The sequence below is a fragment of the Chiloscyllium plagiosum genome, chromosome 4 (genome assembly GCF_004010195.1).
Source record: "Chiloscyllium plagiosum isolate BGI_BamShark_2017 chromosome 4, ASM401019v2, whole genome shotgun sequence".
NCBI classification, from domain to species: Eukaryota; Metazoa; Chordata; class Chondrichthyes; order Orectolobiformes; family Hemiscylliidae; genus Chiloscyllium; species Chiloscyllium plagiosum.
In genome coordinates, this window is record NC_057713.1 from 40,216,519 (window position 1) to 40,239,760 (window position 23,242).

General features: G+C 43.2%; 1 protein-coding gene across 6 annotated transcripts in view; it reads left to right on the forward strand.

Annotated features, from left to right (window-relative positions):
* The window catches only part of ccne2 (cyclin E2), a 43,613-nt gene that overhangs the window by 11,233 nt on the left and 9,138 nt on the right, over positions 1-23,242 (forward strand). For 2 of the 6 annotated variants that reach the window (XM_043688041.1, XM_043688042.1), the window contains exons 2-8: positions 8,750-8,815; positions 10,616-10,651; positions 10,740-10,818; positions 10,904-10,966; positions 12,571-12,725; positions 21,194-21,329; positions 22,293-22,439. In XM_043688041.1, the coding sequence (XP_043543976.1) occupies positions 10,638-10,651; positions 10,740-10,818; positions 10,904-10,966; positions 12,571-12,725; positions 21,194-21,329; positions 22,293-22,439 (594 nt within the window). In that variant the 5' untranslated portion in view covers positions 8,750-8,815; positions 10,616-10,637. The other 4 variants (XM_043688039.1, XM_043688043.1, XM_043688040.1 and 1 more) reach the window with 4 other exon arrangements.

The window sequence follows — 23,242 nt, forward strand, 5'->3', positions numbered from 1 at the left end:
GGGGTCGGGGAGTCCAGAACTGGAGGGCATAGGTTTAGGGTGAGAGGGAAAAGATATAAAAGAGACATAAGGGCAACATTTTCACACAGAGGGTGGTACATGTATGGAATGAGCTGCCNGGGTCGGGGAGTCCAGAACTGGAGGGCATAGGTTTAGGGTGAGAGGGAAAAGATATAAAAGAGACGTAAGGGCAACATTTTCACACAGAGGGTGGTACATGTATGGAATGAGCTGCCAGAGGATGTGATGGAGGCTAGTACAATTGCAATATTGAAGAGGCATTTGGATGGATAAGTGAATAGGAAGGGTTTGGAGGGATATGGGACAGGTGCTGGCAGGTGGGACTAGATTGGGTTGAGATATCTGGTCGGTTTGGATGGATTGGACTGAAGGGTCTGCTTCCATGCTGTACATCTCTGTGACTCCATGGTTAAGGAGTGTGGAGAATACACAAGGATGATTTTCACAATCTGGTTTTGAAATAGAGGAATAATATGGAGTGGGTGGCAGCTTAAGGGGAGGATTTATCTGCCAGCACACCAGTTCCCTCACCTTCATCCGGGACCCCATACAGTCCTTCCAGGTGAGACAGAGGTTCGCATGCCTCTCATCAAACCTAGTTCACTGTATCCTGTGCTCCCGATGTGATCTTCTCTACATCGATGATACCAAATGTAAAGCAAGGCCATGTTTCGTCGATCATCTCAGCCGGGCCCGTAAAGGTAAGCCTGACCTCCTGGTCACCGCCCATTTCAATTCCTCTTCCCACCTCCTCTCCAACATGTCCATCCTCGGCCTCCTCCATTGCACAGTGAATCAGACTACAGATGAGGAACAACACCTCATCTTCTGCTTGGGCAGCCTACAGTCTGGAGGACTGAATATTGAGTTCTCCAATTTCAAATAACCTTCCCACCCATCCCCTGACTCCCTTTCCACCTCCCTCCCATCTCTCAGACTGACGCCTCCTTCCAGTTACCAACCAGATTCATTCCTCCTATCGACCTACCAGGTTGTACCTACCACCTGTACTCACCTATCACCACCTCACCACTCCGCCCCCACCACCACTTTATCTGCAACTTCCCCTAACCCCACCTCCATTCCTGAAGAAGGGTTATACCCAAAACATCGGACTTCTCCATCTCCTCATGCTGCCTGGCTGGCAGAAGATAAGCTGGCCACAGACGGAATTCATGTGAAGCAGGTAGTAGGTGAGACGAAGATAGAATTTATTGCTGAGCAGAAGGTCGGCAGTCTGTGTGAATGCGAAACATCCAGAGTTGGCTGGATTTGAGAGTTTGACAAATAGAATCATTTGAGGGTCAAGGTGAGAAATGCATGTGAGCCCAAAGAAAAAGTGATCCCGGAGAGCAGAAGCTCTTTGGAAGGGGCATGTGGCTGATAAAATGGTTTAAAGTGTAGGTTATGGAGAAATACCAATGTAACTGAAGACACAGTCCCAATGATGAGGCAAAGCCGAGGGAACACACTGTGTCTCGGGCCAAAGGGATGAAGTTTCTAAGGCAGTTTGTCGAACACTGAGATGGTGAAGGATAACTCGATGGGGCATATCACTAATGTTGCTGAGAATTCCGAAGATGATGAGTTAGAGAACCATCAGTGTAGGGAAAATAGAATTAATGAGTGACTGGAATTTGTCGGTTGTGTCACCTGCAACTGCACATTGGTAATACCACTTGCTGTTTAAGCACTAAGCCACACCGCTTACCTGTCCTGACCCACATTCCATCTTACATCACTCTCTAAATAACTGCACAGTCTTCCCTCCGTGTCCACTGTTGTCCAGCTCCTTTGTTCAATGTGAGATCATTACATGCTGAAAGCTTTCAAACAGAAACTGCATTTGCATATTGGAGCAGAAATTGACTTCTTGCCTTTCAAATACCAACAACTTTAGGATCATTGAAAGATTATTGCTTTCATCTACAGCAAGTGGTTATCAATTAAATTCTGTTGGAATAGCAAAATTCCTACAGAGCGGAAAGAGACCATTTGGCCCACTATTCCTGAGTTTACTGTCCAAAGAATATGCCACCTAGATGCAGCGTTCCATCCCATCTCTGAAACCCCGCATTTACCATTGCTAACCCAGCTAATCTGAATATTCCTAGACACTACAGGGCAATTTAGCATGGCCAATCCACTGAATCTACATATCTTTGGACTGTGGGAAGATGCGCAAATTCCACACAGACAGCCATCCAAGGCTGGGATTGAATCCAGATGCCTAGCAATGTGAGACAGCAGTGCTAACCACCCAGCCATTGTACCACACGTTTGATTTAGAATGATACAGTATTTGTTGCTACATCATGCAAAAGGTGATGTTCCTCCTGTCAATATCCTCAACTTCCTCTTCAGAAGACTAGTCCTGCTCTGCAGCTCGTGTGCCTCTCATCACATCTCCTCTTTGTCTTCTCCAGTTATGCAGAGCACATCATGGTAGGACTATGTCGCATACTCTGCTTGGAGTGTACTGAGAGACCAACAAGTACTGGCACCTCATCCTCAAGAAGCCTGTTATCCACAATACCAGTTGAAGAATGGGCTACATTGTATCTGCACTTGGTTTCAGTCGGGAAATTTATGTAACAGAGTCATCAGCCATGGTCACATTTATATTGTCAAGATCTATTGCCCAAATCTAAACTTGTCATGGGGAAAGGAAAGATGATCTGCTACAAATTACTTCACTAGCAGCCTTGGAACATTGTAGGTGAAGGGTCGAAAATGCTATGCAAGCCCCCAGTGGCTCCTTGAAATGAGTTAATTGCAGAAAAGTTTAATACAGTTATCAGCTTTGTGCTCACCAGGATAGAATGACTTTGGTTGTACTCTACAAGTGAATGGCTGATGCAATTGCAGCTTGAAGGGCCTTCTATTCATCAAAAATGAAACCTGCATGTTGTGGCAGAAAGCAAACACTGACCTTGTCCAATGCATTTGTGTGCACAGCCATTTCTGATTTGTGGTTCACGCTGAAAAGTTGAGAGAACTCCAAGGCAATGGAGGTTGCACTTGGCACAGAGTGGCTGGCTCAGCCTGGTAATTGGGAACTTACCTGAACCTCCATGTCCCTTTTTACCTCAGCACTTCCTGAATACTTATTCATCCTCTGCATTTTCCCTCCCACCACCTAGAATTACCATTGCGCACTCATCCTTACTCTCAGAACCCTGTGCCAACAATTTAGTCCCAGCCATGATGTAAACTCCCCCTTTGAGGAAATGGTGATGATGAATATGGAATCCCACACCACCCCTTCCTCTTATAGACAACTTTTCCCTCTTCAATTCCGAAACTGAGCCTCCCCACTTCTCGATAACAGCAGTGTCTCCTAGTATTATCCCTCAGTTTTAATCCTGTTAACCCCCAGCATTCACCATGGCTAAACCACACTGTACACTCTCCCCAGCAGTGTGGATGGACAGTTCTTACTAATAACTAACTAGAACTCTGACCACTCTGATTAACTTACTGCAAATCATCTGACTGCTTACATTGGACCTGCAGGACTAACAGTGGCTCATTCCCTGGACTGTAGTGAGATGGATCTCCTGATCCTAAGTGCATTGGGAACCCTGATTAGTTGCGGCTCCCTTTGACATGATTGAGGATTTGTCAATTTGACTTTAGGATATGACCATTTGGTTGATGCACACGTTAATATGGTTGCTGTGCTGGCGCATCCTGTAGGTATGAAATGGATAGAATATGTACTGCATAGCAACATGTTCCACCTCCTTAATGAATGACAACTATGATAAGCTCTTGGATTTTATGTCTACGCTAAACAGCAAGACAAAACAGAAGTAGAGTGAGCCTTTGACATATAGCTGAGGAGGCAAAACACCCAACATCAAGGCAATGCAGGAATGCTGTGAGCATCAACTAGGTACAAAATAAGTGAGTATTCAGAAAACAAGTGAAAAGCCCTGAGAGGAATGCTAGGCAACACCATGAACTGGGTGCTCCTGTCTGTCCATGAACTGTCCTCCAGCATCATTGAAATGAGGGAGCTGGTGTGCTCCACAGTGCAGCTTTGAGTGAATCGGAGAAAAACGATGATGATGTGGTGAAGTGCAGTAACCGTCCATGGAATGCACCCTGACAGGTTGGTATCAGGTGTCCTAGATGGAGGTCTGGAGGTACAAGCCACAAGCTTGTTGCCCATATATCCTCTCAAACTTTTATGTTGGGACCTCACAGAATCTGGTTTCCATCCAGCCTGAAAATGCATTGTAATGAGGTGAGATTGGGTAGCAATGAGGGTGATACTGGTCTCTGCTCATGAGTGAGAATGTTGTTTTGCCATCCAACACTTGGATAGAAAATGGGATTTTTTGATCTCACATCAGGAAGGTCCCTGCTGGCAATGTCACCCATTTTTCCACTTCTCTTGCCATGGCCCACATTGTTAACGGTTGAATGGCCCATTTTGAACTGCTAAGAACCCAACATCAATGATGCCATCCTTCAGCCAATTTGATTCATTCCATGTGTTATCAAGGAAATGGCTGAATAGGTTGGATACAGCAAAGAATATTGGCCCTGCCAACATTTCACAGAATAGAATCATAAAGCATTTGCAGCACAAAATGAGGCCACTTGGCATTGTATCTTCACCAGCTGAAAAACAAGCCATTCACCTCACCAATTTTCCAACATTTGATTTGCAGCCGATTTAGTCCATTGAAAATACGAATGAGGAGCAGGAAAAGGCTACTTGGCCTTTTGTACCTGCTCTTCCATTCAATATGATCGTGGCTGAACTATATACTGCACACTCCAGATTATCTCCCATAAATACCCCCTTGCTTATCAATAATTTATCTACGCCCAGTTTGAAATTCTGATAATAGTACAGAATACCTGTGCTCCAGTCAAGTCAAGTTGTCCCAATCCAGCTATAACAGTGTTATCTAAACAGCAAAGTGGAAAATTGCCCAGGTATGTCCTGACAACAAAAAGGAAGAGATCGAATCTGGCCAATTATTCCCCATCAGTCTAATATTGATAACCAGGAAAGTGATGGAGGAGTTGTTCATAGTGTAATCAAGTGACATTTACTCAGCAATGACTTGTACACTTGTTCAGATATGGCTTCAACTAGGCTGCTCAGCTCCTGACCTCATTACAGCTTTAGTCCAATATGAGCATAAGAATTAAACTCCAGAGGTCAACGCATTTAACTGAGTGTCGCATCAAGAGTCTACATCAAAATTTAAAGTAATGGGAATTGGGGATAAACTTCCTGCTGGTTGGAGTCATTCCTAGCACAAAGGAAGATGGTTGTGTTTGTTGGAAATCCGTCATTTCAATCCCAGGACACGGCAGCAGCAGCTCCTGAGGCTAATATTTCTAGGCCCAACAATTGTCAGCTGTTTCATGAATGATCTTCCCTCCAACTAAGGATATCTTGGTGATTATTATACAATATTCAGCACCATTCATAAATTCTCAGGTGTGAAAATAGTTGCATTCAAATGCAGTAAGGCCTGGAAAACAACTAGGCTTAGACTGATGAGCATTAAGTGACATTCACACCATAAAATTGCTAGGCAATGACAATCCCCATCACGAGGAAATCTAACCATCTCCATTTCACATTCAAAGGCAAATCTATTACTGAATCTCCCAATACCAATCACCAGTGAACTGAATATGCTTCAGCCATTTAAGTACAGAGGTTGCAAGACTGAGTCAGTGTCTGGAACTTATGACTTGAGTGTCTCACCTCCTGACCCTTCAAAGTTTGTCCAAAATCTACAAGGCACATGTCAGGAGTGTGGTGGAGTATATTTTACTTGTTAGGATGAGTGCAGCTTCAACTACACGTATGAAGCTCAACACTATTCTGCGACAAAGTAGCCCACTTGATTAGCACTCCATTAATATCTTTAACATTTCCTCCACCACAATGACAGAAGTCAGTGCCATCTAAAAGATGCACTACAGTAACTCTCCGAAGCCCTTTGGCAACACCTTCCAAACCCATGGCCTCTACCAGCCAGAAAGACAAGAGCAGTAGATCAATGGGGACAATGATTCCTAATGAAGGGCTTTTGCCTGAAACGTCTATTTTCCTGCTTCTCGGATCCTGTCTGACCTGCTGTGCTTTTCCAGCACCACTCTAATCTAGACTCTGGTTTCCAGCATCTCTTGTTTTTACCTACACCACCACCTACAAATGCTCCTGCATTTTACTCATCACTCTAACTTGGGACTATACAAATATATGAATTGGGAGCAGAGAATATAGCTTTCAGCCCTTCAAGCCTATTCTGCTATTCAATAAGATCATAGCTGATCTGTTTGTGTTCCAAATTGCACATTCCCATCTATCCCTGATCATCTTTGATTTCCTTGCCTTACCAGAATCTAACAACCTCCACCTTAAAAATTTTCAAACAGTCCACCTTCACTACTGTCTGAGGCAGAGTTCCAAAGTCTCTCAACTGTATGAAAGAAAACAGTTTCCCTCATCTCGTCTTAAAAGGGTGTCCTCTAATTTTAAAACAGTATCCATTAGTTCTAGATTATCACAGGATAGGTATTCTTTCAACATTAACCTTGTCAACACCTTTCAGAATCTCATGAACTCTAATCAAATCATCTATTCGATCTAAATTCCAATGGAAACATGCCCAGTCTAACCAGTATTTCCTTGTAAGACAGCCCAGTCATCCAGGTATCAATCTAGTAAACATCCTCTGATCCATCTCCAAAACATTTATGTTCTGATGAAGTCACTAGACTTGAAATGTTAATTTTGTTTTCTTCCCACAGATGCTATCAGACCCATTCAGTTTCTCCAGCAATTCCTGTTTTTGTTTCAACACATTTACATCCTTCCTCAAACAGGGAGGCCAACACTGCACAATATTTTAGATGTGGTCTCATCAATGTCCTATATAACTAAAGCATAAGATCCTTACATTTATGTTCAATTTCTGTAGTGATAAAGGATAATATTCCATCCTATAGTTGCATGTTAACTTACTGTGATTCCTAATCTAGAACACCTAAATCACTTCAGAATTCAGCAGTCGTTCTCTGTTAAGTGAACTATTATCTCTTTTACAGTTGAAAATGTGTTGCTGGAAAAGCGCAGCAGGTCAGGCAGCATCCAAGGAACAGGAGAATCGACGTTTTGGGCATAAGCCCTTCTTCAGGAATGAGGAAAGTGTGTCCAGCAGGCTGGACCTGGGTTCGAATCCCACCATGGCAGATGGTGGGATCTGAATTCAATAAAATTCTGGAATAAGAAGCTAGTCTAAAAGTGACATTTTCAATTGTTGTAAAACCCTATCTGATTCATTACTGTCTTTTGCGGAAGAAAATCTTACCTGGCCTGGTCTATGTGTGACTCCAAATCCACAGAATGGGATTGACTTTGAACTGCCCTCCAGGCAACTGGGATGAGTAATGAATGTAGGGTGCAGACACCAATGGGCCATTCTGTGAAAGAATTAAACAAAAGACTTTGTGACGACAGTTATGCAGAGTTTGCTTTTCAAATCACCTCATCGCGTCAAGAAAGTTGCTGGCTCAAAGCAGGACTGAGGGAGTGCTGTGTTGCCAGGAGCATGGCCTTTCAGATTACCTTTTCAAGGCGTGGGAACGCTCCCCCAGTACCCCTGTGTTCCCCTCCCCCAACATGAGGTCTGTGAACTCTTCCCCTCTACCTTTCCCCCCCCAATCTCCTGGTGTAAGGCCTGTGAACATTCCCCCTATTCAATTCCACATTACCATCACAAGAGATGGGATGGTGAAAACGGTAATCGTTGTATATTGACTGATCTATCTTCTTCTGCACTTAAAATAGCCTGACCGATTAAGGTCACGTCAGGCGGGCTGCTATGGTGTGGAATAGTAATGGGTCCGCATTCAGGTAAGCAAGTTCTCAGATAAAAGCAAAATAAACACACAGTGCAGCCTGCTTATTATCAAACCGGTTTGTGCTTGAATCCTGAAGATTGTAATAAAACACTATCCAGCATTCAGTGTCTGTCACCACACCCCTGATACATGCGATAACATTAGCTCTGTCCACCTACCTGTTGGAGCTGATGTAGCCACGAAAACCTGGCTCTCCTCCTCCTATCTTACCCCAAGTCAGGTGGATTTGCAAAGCAGGCCCAGTTTCTTCTTCAGATCTGCCACAGACTGCCTCCTTTGCCTGCCCACTGCCTATAAATGCCAGCAGCTGAGAGTCTATAGGGCCTAGCTCCCGAACCTGTATCCATCCTGGAGGTAGGTACTAATGTATGCCTGACCTAGCAGAGCTCACTGCTCCGATCCAATGCTAGAGGAGAAAGTGAGGACTGCAGATGCTGGAGATCAGAGCTGAAAATGTGTTGCAGGAAAAGCACAGCAGGTCAGACAGCATCCAAATCACAGGAGAATCGACGTTTCAAGCATAAGCCCTTCTTCAGGAATGAGGAAAGTGTGTCCAGCAGGCTAAGATAAAAGGTAGGGAGGACTTGGGGGAGGGGCGTTGGAAATGCGATAGGATAGATCCAACCGCCCCTCCCCCAAGTCCCTCCTCCCTACCTTTTATCTTAGCCTGCTGGACACACTTTCCTCATTCCTGAAGAAGGGCTTATGCTTGAAACGTCGATTCTCCTGTTCCTTGGATGCCGCCTGACCTGCTTTTCCAGCAACACATTTTCAGCTCTGATCTCCAGCATCTGCAGACCTCACTTTCTCCTCTCTTTTCCAGTTGCTGGGCCAAATTCCTGGAACTCCCTTCTGTGGATATATCTCTGGACTACAGTGGTTAAAGAAGGTAACTCACCGCCACCTTCTCCAGGACAATTAGGGAAGACAATTTATGTTGACCTATAGCCAGCGATGCCCATATCCTACAAGCAAATATATATTTTAAATCAATAGTTTGTTCCTCGTTGACACTGTCTGCTCTGCTTAGTATTTCCAGCTTTTTTTTCACATTTGCAGCATCAGTGGTCATTCATTTTTGGGTATCTGTGAGGTTTTTTTTTCTTGTTGACCTGTTTCTATGCAGAATACATGATTCTATGGGTTTGTCTATGGAATACACCTTGCTTTGTGAAGCTCCACGTGAAAGTTCCCGTTGACGGCTGCTTGTAATCCATTGTGTCTCTTCCTGATGCCGATGAGGTTCCATTCAGAAAGAACTTTATTCCCAGGCTGCTTCTAAGCACCGGAAGGCGGGTATCCGAATGAAACTTTTAAAAAAAAAGGCGTTTCTCAGTAGAACTTTTAAAATTATGGGGCAACTCCTTGAACTGAAACTTCTCCTTTAATGTCGGATGTTCTGGTTAAAAAACTTTTCCTGATTGCGACAGATGAAGTTGAGTCCGGTGATTTCAGGAGTATTTTAAAATAATATTTACACGTTGCATGTAAAATACACTTGAAATGCGCGGGTGAAACTCGATTTCTGACAATCTGCTGGAATTTCTGTTTACATTTGGAGCCAAATCACGTTGCACGACCAGTTTGTTGTAGCTATTGGTGGATTTTAAATCTCCTCCCCTAAGGAAGGACTTTAAGGAGTGGGTGGTATTTATTTAAAACAAGCAGGCAATCTGAGCACATTAAAACATTTCAAAAATGCAATTTGCTAAAGCGAACCGCGTTTGGGGGTGACAAAGATATTTTAGTTCAGTTGCATTAATAAATAGCATTGTCGGGAAAAAAAAAGATAGATTTGTGTTCACCTGGGTGACAGTGTACACATGCGCATTTGATTTGCTCTCTTGTTAAAAGTGTTGGCGCCGGCGCCAGCTGAGATATTTCTGAGCAGATCAGCAACTAGGGTAAGGACAGCAGTGGGACATAGCATCTGTGGCCATAAAAAGGCTTATTTAGTTCAGATCGATAATATTAATGATCTGGAGGAGAAAAGGAAGCATGAAGTGGAGCGAATGCAGATGACAGACCTTTTAAAAAATTCTATGAGCGGAAACTAGCGCCGGTTACTGTACAGAACTGTGCTCCTTTTACACACCGGTTCTCTGGGTGTATATGTGTGTGTATGTATATAACATTAGTTTTAGGTTCGTGATGGCTCTACGTACATTCCATGGAGCAGATTCTAGTGAGCCTGAGAGTAAAGCTGTGCTGACTCTTTGTGAAAGATCAGGGTTTTATTGGTTTGGCGGCTGGGCAGCGAAGAAGTGAGCAAGTGTCCAATCCAGGCTTTACCCGCTCTGTGTAAATTGGCGCGGAACCGGGTGCGAGATAAAATAACTTGGAAATTGCAATGAATGTACTTTTCATATGTTAACATTCAACTAATTGGTGAAAATTGTAAAGGACAGAGATAGAAATAGAACTTTGCTGTGGGAATGGCGTTTTTATGAATATAAAATCAAAAAGTTGAAATTGATTGCTCATGCGCCCATTGCAGTTTCCAAGCAAAAATACGCTTTGTAAAAATACTTTTTAAAATTTAAATTTAAATTTAATCGATGTTTTGTGGATTTCACTAAAAATTGCACTAGCTGTTGATAGCAGGAAGCCAGTGTCATGTGGCTAATATAATGCTTCGTTATTACACTATTAATACAGTATGTCATATTTCTCAATATTATGCTTTCAGGGTTTTACATTTATTGAAGAGGATGTCGAGGCGCAGGTAAGAAATGCTCCTTTATTTTAATTATATACTTGGAGAAAGTTAAGAGAATTCATACTTAAATGCAATTTTGTGTGTATTGAAACAGTGATCGTTTGCAAGCCAAGCAGGCAAAATCAGAGGAACAAAAGGATGACGCTATTCAGTCAAAGAAAAGGAAACCCGAAGTGAGTAGTGAGAAACTATTACCAATGCTTTAAACCAAATGTATTATAGTAACTGGTTAATGCAATGACAATTTATATTTTTCAGGAATGTAGTGATCATAACCATGAAACAGAAGTGAGCAAGAGACGGCAACAGTTCCAGATACAGGTGGGTGATCCATAGCAATATTATGCTGCAGAGAATCAGATTCAAATCTACCATACATGAAAAATGTTACTGTGAATATATATTTGGACAATTTCTCTTGGTTAGGCAGTGTCCAGTGTAGAACAGACACGTGTGTATAATTTGGCATTATATAATTTGTCACCTTGTGTATATTCCTTGCGATAATATTAAGCCTTTAAAAAAATTGCACGGTAGGTCATGCAAAAGGAGTCTCCAAAACTTAAGCTGAGCAGGCGGGATTTGGTGGCCACCCAGTTCTCTGCTCCTGCAGATAACGACTCCAAAAATGTGGTGGTGCTTGACAAGGGGAGACACCTCACTGAGACTGGTGATGCTGTACTTGAATAGTAACATTTTTGCCTCGACATAATGACAGTGTGAAGTAATCTTCCATTCATGATATCAGTAGCTAGCTGCCCTTTGCAGACTGTAAGGATGAATGAAGTGTCCTTAACTTTTAGCACAGGGAGTTTGCGCGCTACCAAACAGCCGGTTCCTGCTTCTTGTGGGAGGTGCTTGTTGGTGGCGCGCCCGCCTTCTATGAACTCTGCGTTTTTGTTTCACTTATACAGACTATAGTTTAAAATTAAAATGTAGAAACCTTACATTCTATAGAAATGTGTTTTTAAAAAATAAATATTGTCCATAACTTTTACTGATATTTTGATTTTGACCAAGCGTGTTGAATTTAGACTGAGGTTTGGGTGCTGTGTTGTTAAGAGCTATATATATATTGCATTGCCTGAGAAACCTAGAAATAGGTTCATTATTAAAATTGCTTGTTGAGTCCCAAGGTTTTAATTTTAAGACGTGGCGTTCCGTTCGGACGTTGCCCCAGGGTTTTTTGGGGTGAAATTTCCTGACCAGTAAAACTCCGCAAAATGACCCATAATTTGCTTCCAAAGGGATTCCGTGTGGAAATTTGTATGAAACGGTGAAATCGGGAGTTGAAATGTCTAAATTTATGTGTTAAATTAAGTCGGAAATGAATAAACGCGGGAAGTTTTCCCTCGCAAACGTCTTTATAAAAAAAGGGCAGTGGAATCTGCCTGAACTGTTACAGAAATTCTGGCCATGGCTAGGAGAGGGGGCACTCTTTGCGCAGGGCTTTCTTTAGTCCTGATTGCTACTGCTCCCGTCACACTGTGGATTCAGTAACACTGCGCTGTCCGCCTTTTGAATATTACTTTATTGTCAGTGTTATTTCCTTTCAACGCTGTTAAGAGACCGCTAAATTGCACGTAGCTTTGTTGACGTCCCCCTCTAACTTTTTTATTTTTTAAAAAATCCAAAGGTTTTGATTTCTGGCTTGATTTTTACATTTAACTTGTAAACTAAACGATGCGGGTTGGTGCTTGCTGTTTTAATGCATTTCTAATCTGGAGTTCACTTAGTTTTATCATTAAAGGGAATGTTAATACTGACCTATAATTTATAAAGGGAAATTAACAGGATTGTACCTTCTTCTGGAGCCTGCAGAGGGAGCACTTTGTCAAATATGCATCAAATTAAAGTTCCCTTCTAAACGGGTGCTGTTCAGATCTCCACTGATCATTTGTTTCATTTAACTTTTTGTTTTTTAGAGTTGCTGGACACCCATAGTACCTGGAGGTGTTAGTCCTTGCGTCCTTATCCCCACGCCACACAAAGATGCTGATGTTACTGAAGACTTTTCCAGGTTCTCACAATATAGGTTTAAAAATCTATTTCTAACCAAATCGCCTCTACCACCTCTTAGGTGAGTACCAAGATGAAGACTGACTGCAGATTAGTGTCCAACAATTAATTAACTATTAAGTTTTTCTGAAAATGCCTTAAACATGGGCTCAATTTCTAAATCTAATGAGTTAGAACATAGAACAGCACAGTACAGGCCCTTTGACCCTCGATGTTGTACTGGCCCTTTTTTCTCCTCTAAGATCAGACGAGCCTACATATGCTTCATTGTACTAACTTCCATTTCCCTCTAAGAGTCGCTTAAGTGTCTCTAATGTATCTGACTCTACTACCAACCATTATCTATGTAAAGAACCTCTGACTTCTCCCCTAAACCTTCCTCCATTGACCTTTAAAATTATGCCCCCTCATGATGGACATTTCCGCCCTGGGAAAAAGTCTGTCTATCCACTCGATCTATGCCTGTCAACATCTTGTATGTCTGTATCAAGTCATGTCATTCTTCTCTCCAATGAGAAAAACCTTAACTCCCTCAACCCTCCTTCATAATACATGCCTTTCAGTCCAGGCAGCATCTTGTTAAATCTCCTCTGCATCCTCTTCAAAGCTTCCACGTCTTTCCTATAACGAGGTGACAAGGACTGAACACAATATTCCGAGTGTGGTCTCCCGGACTCTATAGAGTTGCAGCGTAACCTTGCGGCTCTTAAACTCAATCTTCGTGCTAATGAGGGGGTTGGGAAGGTCACTGGGAATGTTCCTGGGTAGATGAAGGTGGGTGGTGATGGTGATAGGTCAGGGTGAAGTGGATAGGTAATTCATGGGCCCTAGGTACGCCTGCCTCTGTGGGCATGTGGAACAGTCTATCTTCTGCAGCTACACCGGCACCATTCCCCACCTTTTCCTCCACTACATCGATGACTGACTGTATCGGTGCCACCTCGTTCTCCCACGAGAAGGTTGAACAGTTCATCAACTAGACGAACACCTTCCAACCTGACCTCAAATTCACCTGGATCATCTTAGACACCTTCCTCCCCATCCAGGACCTCTCCATCTCCATTTATGGTGACCAACTCAACACAGGCGTTGACTTCAATCCCACCAGACCTCTGTCCTCGGACCCCACCCCTCCAATCGAAACAAGGACAGAACTCCCCTGGTCCTCACCTTCCACCCCACCAACCTCCTGATGCAACGCATCATCCTCTGCCAATTTCCACTACCTACAAACAGACCCCACCACCAGGGATTTATTTCCCTTCCCACCTCTATCTTCACTCCACAGAGACCAGTTGTGTTAGGGGACTCTTTAGTCCGAGGCACAGATAGACGTTTCAGTGGCCAACAGCAAAAGATCAGATGGTGTGTTGCCTCCCTGGTGCCAAGATCAAGGATGTCTCAGAGGGTGCAGAGTGTTCTCAAGGGGAAGAGGAACCAGCAGGAGGTGATTGTACACATGGGAACTGATGGGAAGGCAAAAGGATGATCTTTTGAAGGGAGAAGAGAGAGTTAGGCAGGAATTTAAAAAAGGAGCTCCTCAAGAGTAGTAATATCTGGATTACTCCCAGTGCTGCAAGCTAGTGAGGGTAGGAATAGGAGGATAGAGCAGATGAATGCATGGCTGAGGAGCTGGTGTATGGGAGAAAGATTCACATCTTTTTATCATTGGAATCTCTTCTGGGGTAGAAGTGACCTGAACAAGAAGGACGGATTGCACTTGAATTGGAAGGGCACTAATATGCTAGCAGAGCGATTTGCTAGAGCTGCTCAGGAGCATTTAAACTATTAAGGTGGAGGTTGGGACCTAGGGAGCTACTGAGGAAAGAAATCAATCTGAAACTGGTACAGTTAAGAAAAGAAGTGAGCCAAACAGTCAGGGCCAAGGTAAAACTGATAAAATAAACTGCATTTATTTCAATGCAAGAAGCCTAACAGGGAAAGCAGATGAACTCAGGACATGGTTAGGAACATGGGCCTGTGATGTCATAGCATTTACAGAAACGTGGCTCAGGGATAGACAGGACTGGCAGCTTAATGTTCCAGGATACAAATGCTACAGGAACGATAGAAAGGGAGGCAAGAGAGGAAGGGGGAGTGGCGTTTTTTTGATGAAGGATAACATCAAAAAAACTCAGGGAGGATATTCCCAGAAATGCATCCAAATGTTATTTGGGTTGAACTGAGAAATAAGAAAGGGATGATCACCTTATTGGGACTGTATTATAGACTCCCTGATAGAGGGAAATTGAGAAACCAACTTGTAAGGAGATCTCAGCTATCTGTAAGAATAATAGGGTGGTTATGGTAGGGGATTTCCAAACATAGACTGGGAGTGCCATAATGTTCAGGGTTTATATGGAGAAGAATTTGTTAGGTGTGTACAAAACAATTTTGATTCAGTATGTGGATGTACCTACTAGAGAAGGTGTAAAACGTGACCTACTTTTGGGAAATAAGGCAGGGCAGGTGACTGAGGTGTCAGTGGGGGAGCACTTTGGGGCCAGCAACCATAATTCTATTAGATTTAAAATAGTGATGGAAAAGGATAGACCAGATCTAAAAGTTGAAGTTCTAATTTGGAGGAAGGCCGATTTTGACAGTATTAGGCAAGAACTTTCAAAAGCTGATTGGGGCAGATGTTTGCAGGTGAAGGGATGACTGGAAAATGGGAAACCTTTAGAAGTGAGATAACGAGAATCCAGAGAAAGTATATTTCTGTTAGGGTGAAAGGAAAGGCTGGTAGGTATAGGGAATGCTGGATGACTAAAGAAATTGAGGGTTTGGTTAAGAAAAAGAAGGAAGCCTATGTCTGATATAGACAAGTTGGATCAATTGAATCCTTAGAGTATAAAGGCAGTAGGAGTATACTTAAGAGGGAAATCAGGAGGGCAAAAAGGGGACATGAGTTAGCTTTGGCAAATAGAATTAAGAAGAATCCAAAGTGTTTTTACAAATACATTAAGGACAAAAGGGTAACTAGGGAGAGAATAGCAAAGATCAGCAAGGTGGCCTTTGTGTGGAACTGCAGGAGATGGGGGGAGATACTAAATGAGTATTTGCATCAGTACTTACTGTGGAAAAGGACCTGGAAGGTATAGAATGTGGGGAAATAAATGGTGACATCTTGAAAAATGTCCATATTACAGAGGAGGAGATGCTGGATGTCTTGGAATGCAAAGAAGTGGATAAATCCCCAGGGCCTGATCAGGTGTACCCTAGAACTCTGGGAAGCTAGGGAAGTGATTGCTGGGCCCCTTGCTGAGATATTTGTATCATTGAAAGTCACAGGTGAGGTGCCGGAAGACTGGAGGTTGGCAAACATGGTGCCACTGTTTAAGAAGGGTGATAAGGACAAGTCAGGGAACTATAGACCAGTGAGCTTGACATCGGTGGTGGGCAAATTGTTGGAGGGAATCCTGAGGGACAGGATGTACATGTATTTGGAAAGGCAAGGACTGATTAGGGATAGTCAACATGGCTTTGTGTGTGGGAAATCATGTCTCACAAACTTGTTTGAACTTTTTGGGGAAGTAACAAAGAGGATTGATGAGGGCATAGGTGTGATCAATATGGACTTCAGTAAGGCATTTGACAAGTCATCCCATGGGAGACTGATTAGCAAGGTTAGATCTCATGGAATACAGGGAGAACTCGCCATTTGGATACAGAACTGGCTCAAAGGTAGAAGACAGAGGTTGGTGGTGGAGGGTTGTTTTTCAGATGCAGGCCTGTCACCAGTGGAGTGCCACAAGGATTGGTGCTGCGTCCACTACTTATCATTTATATAAATGATTTTGGATGTGTGATTAAGAGGTATGGTTAGTAAGTTTGCAGATGACACCAAAATTGGAGGAGTAGTGGACAGCAAAGAAGATTACCTCAGATTACAATGGGTTTTTGATCAGATGGGTCAATGGGCTGAGAAGTGGCAGATGGAGTTTCTTTATAAATGTGAGGTGCTGCATTTTGGGAAAGCAGGACGTATACACATAATGGTCACGTCCTAGGGAGTGTTGCTGAACAAAGATACCTTGGAGTGCAGGTTCATAGCTCCTTGAAAGTGGAGTCGCAGGTAGATAGGATAGTGAAGAAGGTGTTTGGTATGCTTTCCTTTATTGGTCAGAGTATTGAGTACAGGCTTTGGGAGGTTATGCTGCAGCTGTACAGAACATTGGTTAGGGCACTTTTGTACTATTGCATGCAATTCTGGTCTCCTTCCTATTGGAAAGATGTGAAACCTGAAAGAGTTCAGAAAAGATTTACAAGGATGTTGCCAGGGTTGGAGGATTTGAGCTAGTGGGACAGGTTGAATAGGCTGGGGCTGTTTTCCCTGGAGCATTGGAGGCTGAGGGGTGACGTTATAGAGGTTTACAAAATCATGAGGGTCATGGATAGGATAAATAGACAAGGTCTTTTCCCTGGGGTGGGGGAGTCCAGAACTAGAGGGCATAGATTTAGGGTGACAGGGGAAAGATATAAAAGAGACCGAAGAGGCAACTTTTTCACACAGGGTGGCACATGTATGGAATGAGCTGCCAGAGGAAGTGGTGGAGGCTGGTACAATTGCAACATTTAAAGGACATCTGGTTGGGTATATGAATAGGAAGGGTTTGGAGGGATATGGGCTGGGTGCTGGCAGGTGGGACTGGATTGGGTTGGGATATTTGGTCAGCAGGACGAGTGGGGCTGAAGGGTCTGTTTCCTTGCTGTACATCTGACTCTAAGACCGTTCCCTCCATGATTCCTTGTTAGTTCCACACCCCCCACCAACCCACCTTCGACTCCCGGCATCTTCCCCTGCCACTGTCAGAAGTGAAAAACCCTCCCTCCTGACCTCCTTCCAAGGCCCCTAAGGATCCTTCCACATGTGACAGAATGTCTGTGCACCTCCACACTCATCTACTGTCAGTTGCTCTTGATGTGGTCCCCTATACATTGAGGAGACAGGAGGCCAACATGCGGAATATTTCAGAGAGCATCTCTGGGACACACTCACTAAACAACCCCACTGCCCTGTGGCTGAACACTTCAACACCCCCTCCCATTCTGCTAAGGACATGCAAGTCCTGAGCCACCCTCACTGCCAAACTCTAGCCATCAGATGCCTGGAGGAAGAATGCCTCCTCTCTACCTTGGGATGCTCCAACCACACAGGATCAATGTCGATTTTCACTAGTTTCCCAATCTCCCCTCTACCATCTTATCTCAGATCCAACCTCCAACTCTGCACCGCCTTCTTGAACTGTCCCGTCCATCTTCCTTCCCACCTATCCGCTCCACCCTCTGTTTTCGTCCTATCACCATCACCTCCCCCCATTTTCATCTACCTATCTCATTCCCACTACCTTCCCCAGCCCTAAACCCCCCCATTTATCTCTCAGCCTCCTTGGGCAACCCCTACATTCCTGATGAAGAGCTTGTGCTCGAAACGTTGACTCTCCTGCTCCTCGGATGCTGTCTGACTGTGCTTTTCCAGCACCACACTTTTTGACTCCGTTCTGCATCCTGTCAATGTCCTGTTGGAACCTATGACAGCTCTCCACAAAATCCACAAGTCCTCCAACCTTTGTGTCATTGGCAAACCTACTAACCCACCCTTCCTCATCCAAGTCATTTATAAAAATCAAAGGGCTCAGGTCTCTGAACTGATTCCAAGTTATGACGTGGATATCTAATTTAATATACTGTTCTCATTTTTAAAGGATTTTTTTTGTCCAGTTTTCATCTTTGAATATTGACAGGAACCACTTCACAATCTTCTGGCCTGCACAACCATTGAATTGCTACAGTACAGAAGAGGCCATTCAGCCTATCCTGTCCCTGCCTTTTCTCTGTAAACATGAGCTTTATTTCTATTTAAGTAATGGTCCAGCACCCTCTGGGATTTCTTAATTGAATTGCCTCCAATGTAGTCCAGGCCCCAACCACTAACTTTGTGAAAGTTTCTTTCTTTCTCATTGGGCCAGCATGGTGACTCAGTGGTTAGCACTGCTGCCTCAGTGCCAGAGACCCGGATTCAATTCCACCCTCGGGTGACTGGCTGTGTGGAGTTTGCACAATCTGTCTGGTGTTTTAGTTTCCTCGCACAGTGCAAAGACAAGCAAGTTAGGTGGATTGGCCATTAGAAATGCAGGGTTACAAGGATAGGTGACAGCAGTGGGTCTGGGTGCAATGTTGTTTGGAGAGTGAGTGTGAATTTGATGAGTCAAATGACCTGATTCTGTGATCCACCTTGTTTTTGCTTTTTCTGGTTCTTGATCCTTGTATGAATGGGAACTGCTCTCCCTATTTACTCTGTCTACACCCCTTCTATTAATCTCCTCTTGGCCTACTCCACTTCAGGAATAACAGTCCAAACTGTTGCAGTCTATTTTTACATCTGATGTTTCTCATCCGGAAATCCATTCTTGTAAATTGCTCTGCACTCTCTCCAGTATGTTCACATCCTTCCCAAAGTGTGGTGTTCAGAACTGTACACAATGTTCTAGCTGAGGTGAAATCAGTGACCTTTAGAAGTTCAATATATCCTTCCTGCTCTTGTACAATATGCCCTTATTAATGAAGACGAGAATGTTAATGCTTTATGATCTACTCTCTTTACCTGTGCTGCTGCCCATCATAACTTGAGCACACCTCCTCCAGGAAATTCTTTCCTGCTGTTTCAATTAGAATAGGAAACAGCCACATTTGCGGGTGCATGTGAACAATATATTGCTCTGTTAGATTCAGTTTTGAGACTCAAAACTGTTGCACTTTGCCAGGTTTTCTTTGTTCTTAAAAGAAAAAATCATTTTTATTCAGCCCTAACAAAAAAACAGTTCTTAAACAAAACCCAAGGTCTGTAAAGTGTCCTTGACCAGCCAACCTGACTGGCACTTCCAGCTCATCACTCTCCTACTGGATCTGTGCTGAAATACACATCACCTTACATGAGCTCAAACTGACAGATGAAATTTATTCCAGCAAGGTCTACAAAGAGTTAAATTATGAAAAATCCAAAAGAGTTGGCCATCCTCAGCTTGTGAGCAGAAGCAACAGACTCCTAGAAGTTAGATGAAGCCTATGGATTTGGTGACAGTCAGAGAATCTTGGAAATAGAGATTTAAATAATGTGAAGCTATGGAAATTTTCAGGCCATCTCAAACAGAGGTGTCAGAGGCAAGGTGCTAGCATGGATAGAAGCTTGGCTGTGTGGCAGAGAGAGCAGAGAGTGGGGATAAAAGGGTCCTTCTCAGGATGGCAGCTGGTGACAAGTGGTGTTCTGCAAGGCTCCGTGTTGGGACCACAACTTTTCACGTTATACATTAACAATCTAGATGAAGGAGCTAAGGGCATTCTGGCTACATTTGCGGATGATACAAACATAGAGGGACAGGTAGCATTGAGGAGGTGGGAGGCTGCAGAAAGACTTTTGAGAGGTTAGGAGAGCAGGCAAAGAAATGGCAGATGGAGTACAATGTGGGAAAGTATGAGGTCGTGCACTTTGGTAGGAAGAATAGAGGCATGGCCTATTTTCTTAATGGGGGAAAAAGTTCAGAAGTCTGAAGGACAAAGAGACTTGAGAATTATAGTCCAGGCTTCTCAAGGTAAACTTGCAGGTTGAGTCAGTTAGGAAAGCAAATGCAGTGGCGGCATTTATTTTGAGGACTTGAATATAAAAAATAGGGATGTACTTCTGAGGCTCTGGTCAGACCACACTTGAAGTATTGTGCACAGCTTTTGGCCCCATGTCTCAGGAAGGATGTACTGGCCCTGGAGTGTGTTCAGAGGAGGTCCACGAGAATGGTCCCTGGAATGAAAAGCTTAACACTTGAGTTTAGAGGAAGGGGGGATGTAATTGAAATTTACTGAATGGTCTGGATAGAGTGGTTGTTGGGAAGATGCTTCCCTAGGTAGGAGACACTAGGACCCGAGGGCATAGCCTTAGATTAAAGGGAAGATGTTTTAGAATGGAGATAATGAGAAACTCCTTCAGTCAGAGTGGTAAATCTATGGAATTCACTGCCACAGAAGGCTGTGGGCGCCAGGCCATTGAGTATCTTTAAGACTGAGATAGGTTCCTGGGTATCAAGGTTATGGGGACAAGGTGGGAGAACAGGGTTGAGAAATTTTTCGGCCATGATTGAATGGAGCAGACTCGATGGTGGAATGGCCTATATTCTGCTCCTTCGTTTTATGGTCTCAATGTCTTAGATTTCTATAACCTGGTTCAACATGAGAATTTGACTGGGAATGGAATCGTGAATATAGAATAGGCAGACTGAAGGGGTACAGAATTTATAAGCCTTCAACTTTTGAATGCTGCTGAGGTCTCTGAACTTTTGCTGATGAAGGGATGATTGGGTTTTCTCAAAGATTATAAAGCAAGGTGGTGATGGGGTGTGGTAAGAGTTTCTTTATTGTAGTATGAATAGGAGAAAATGTCAATAACTCTGTTTTAAACTTGTGAAATGTCAGCTTCAAAATCAAATGCTATTCTACATCTGGTGTTTTCTTAACTTGTATTTGAAACAATTTTATCTGTAGCTGGGGAAGCTCTGAAGATGTGTGGTCGAATATGATGGAAAAAGAAATCAAGTATACTCACAACAAAAATGTTCTCTCGCTACACCCATCCTTGCAGCCGAAAATGAGAGCAATTTTATTGGATTGGCTCATAGAGGTTAGTCGCTGTTGTAATATTTTTTAATGCACTGAAGTTGTTGATTGTCACTTGAAACTGTATTGGAATCATTCAGTATTACTTCTAAAAGCTGGTAAGTTGGGTCATTTCACTCTTTTGAACTAAACTCCGATTTAAGACCTTCTAGCTTTAGATGTGTGAATTTTTTAAATTCATTCATGAGTGTGGGTGCCACTGGCTGGGCCAGTGTTTATCTTGTCACTGAAGCAGTGACTTATTAAAAAATGTTCTGGTATTTTAACACTTGCATTACAAACCAAGTGACCATGGGAAAAGAGAATATTTACCCCTTCCCTACACACTCGGCAGCAAATTTCTAGCAAGCTTGGTAAGTAATTGACAACTATATATGATCTTGATATTAAAACATTGGCTAAATCTGCCTTTCTAACACCAGTCATATAAACATAAGAAGAGTAGATTGGAAGCTGAGAATTCTACATTGTCTCTTGAATCCTTAAAGGCACAAGTCAGGAGCGTGATGCGATCCCCACTTCTTGAAATGAGTGCAACTCCCAAAACCACTCAAAGCTCAGAGCCATCCAGGACATTTGGTACCCCATCTGTAATCAACATTCACTCCCCTCCACTACTGCATCCTTGCTGCTGTATGTATTGCCTTAAGATGCACTGCAAAACTCACCAAGTCTTAAGAGTAACTTTCAGGTTCTCAACTTCTGCCATCCAGGATGACAAGGTTAGCGGATGTTGAGAAAGCCACTACCTCTAAATCCTACGCCATCCTGACTTGCGTATTCCTTGACTATAACTAGGTTAAAACTCCAGAATTTCCTACCAGGTGCCACATAGCAGTTCAGGGAGATGGCTCACCACTACCTTTCCAAGGCAATAACTTTTGGTCTCGCCAGCATGACTCTCAAGTTTTATATTTTACTTATTTCAGTCCACTGTTTAATTTCTTTTTTCAAACCAATTTTACAGGTTTGCGAGGTCTACACGCTCCATAGAGAAACCTTTTACCTTGCTCAGGATTTTTTTGATCGGTTCATGTTTACTCAAGAGAATATTCATAAAAGCAAGCTGCAACTCATTGGCATCTCCTCACTGTTCATTGCCGCAAAACTGGAGGTAAGCGCACACGTCCACTGGCTGCTGAGGAGCATCGACGTGCCACTGAATAGTTCACCTGTCATCTGACAGTAGGTCATTTAAACAAGAGCTTCATGAACTTAATGTTTGCAGCCTTCACCTTACCAGGAAATACTAGTAGCTCACCCAGGTTTTTAACTGAAGTACATTTTAGTGGCTAAAAATATTTAAATGGGCAATCATTTTTTTTTTCCCAATTCAGTCTAATGTGAACCTTTAAATAAAATGTATTGTACTGTTAATAAGCAGAGGAAAATATTACCACAGGGTGCACAGAGACACAGGTTCCAGTTTTGAGTCTGACTGGGTTAGTCTCTGCCATTATAGCCCTTGAATCACTGTCATTTGGGATCATTCCTCTGCTAGTCGATAACAGGCTAGGAGATGCCAGTTTCCAGCTTACTTAACCAATGTGTGCTGAGAGACTGAATAATGGCGAAAGCAGAACTCCTGACACCTTGTGATAGATGGAATATTTATGGGAAAGGAGTTAATGGAGGTGGTGAAGCTCTCACTGTTGCAAATTTTTTTAATGCACTGAAGTTGTTGATTGTCACTTGAAACTGTATTGGACTCATTCAGTATTACTTGAGAGTTGACGACAGCCTTGATATACCTATCTTTTGGAAGGCCTGTCAAATAAAGGCACTTAGGGACCCAAGTGGGCAGTATCATTTCCCCAGGATCAAGGAGTGGCAGGTACAAACATCTCTTGGTAGTGTCACTAGGGAGTGGCTGGCTGCTGCTAGTGCTATGCCCAGCAAACGCCAAGGATGGCTTTT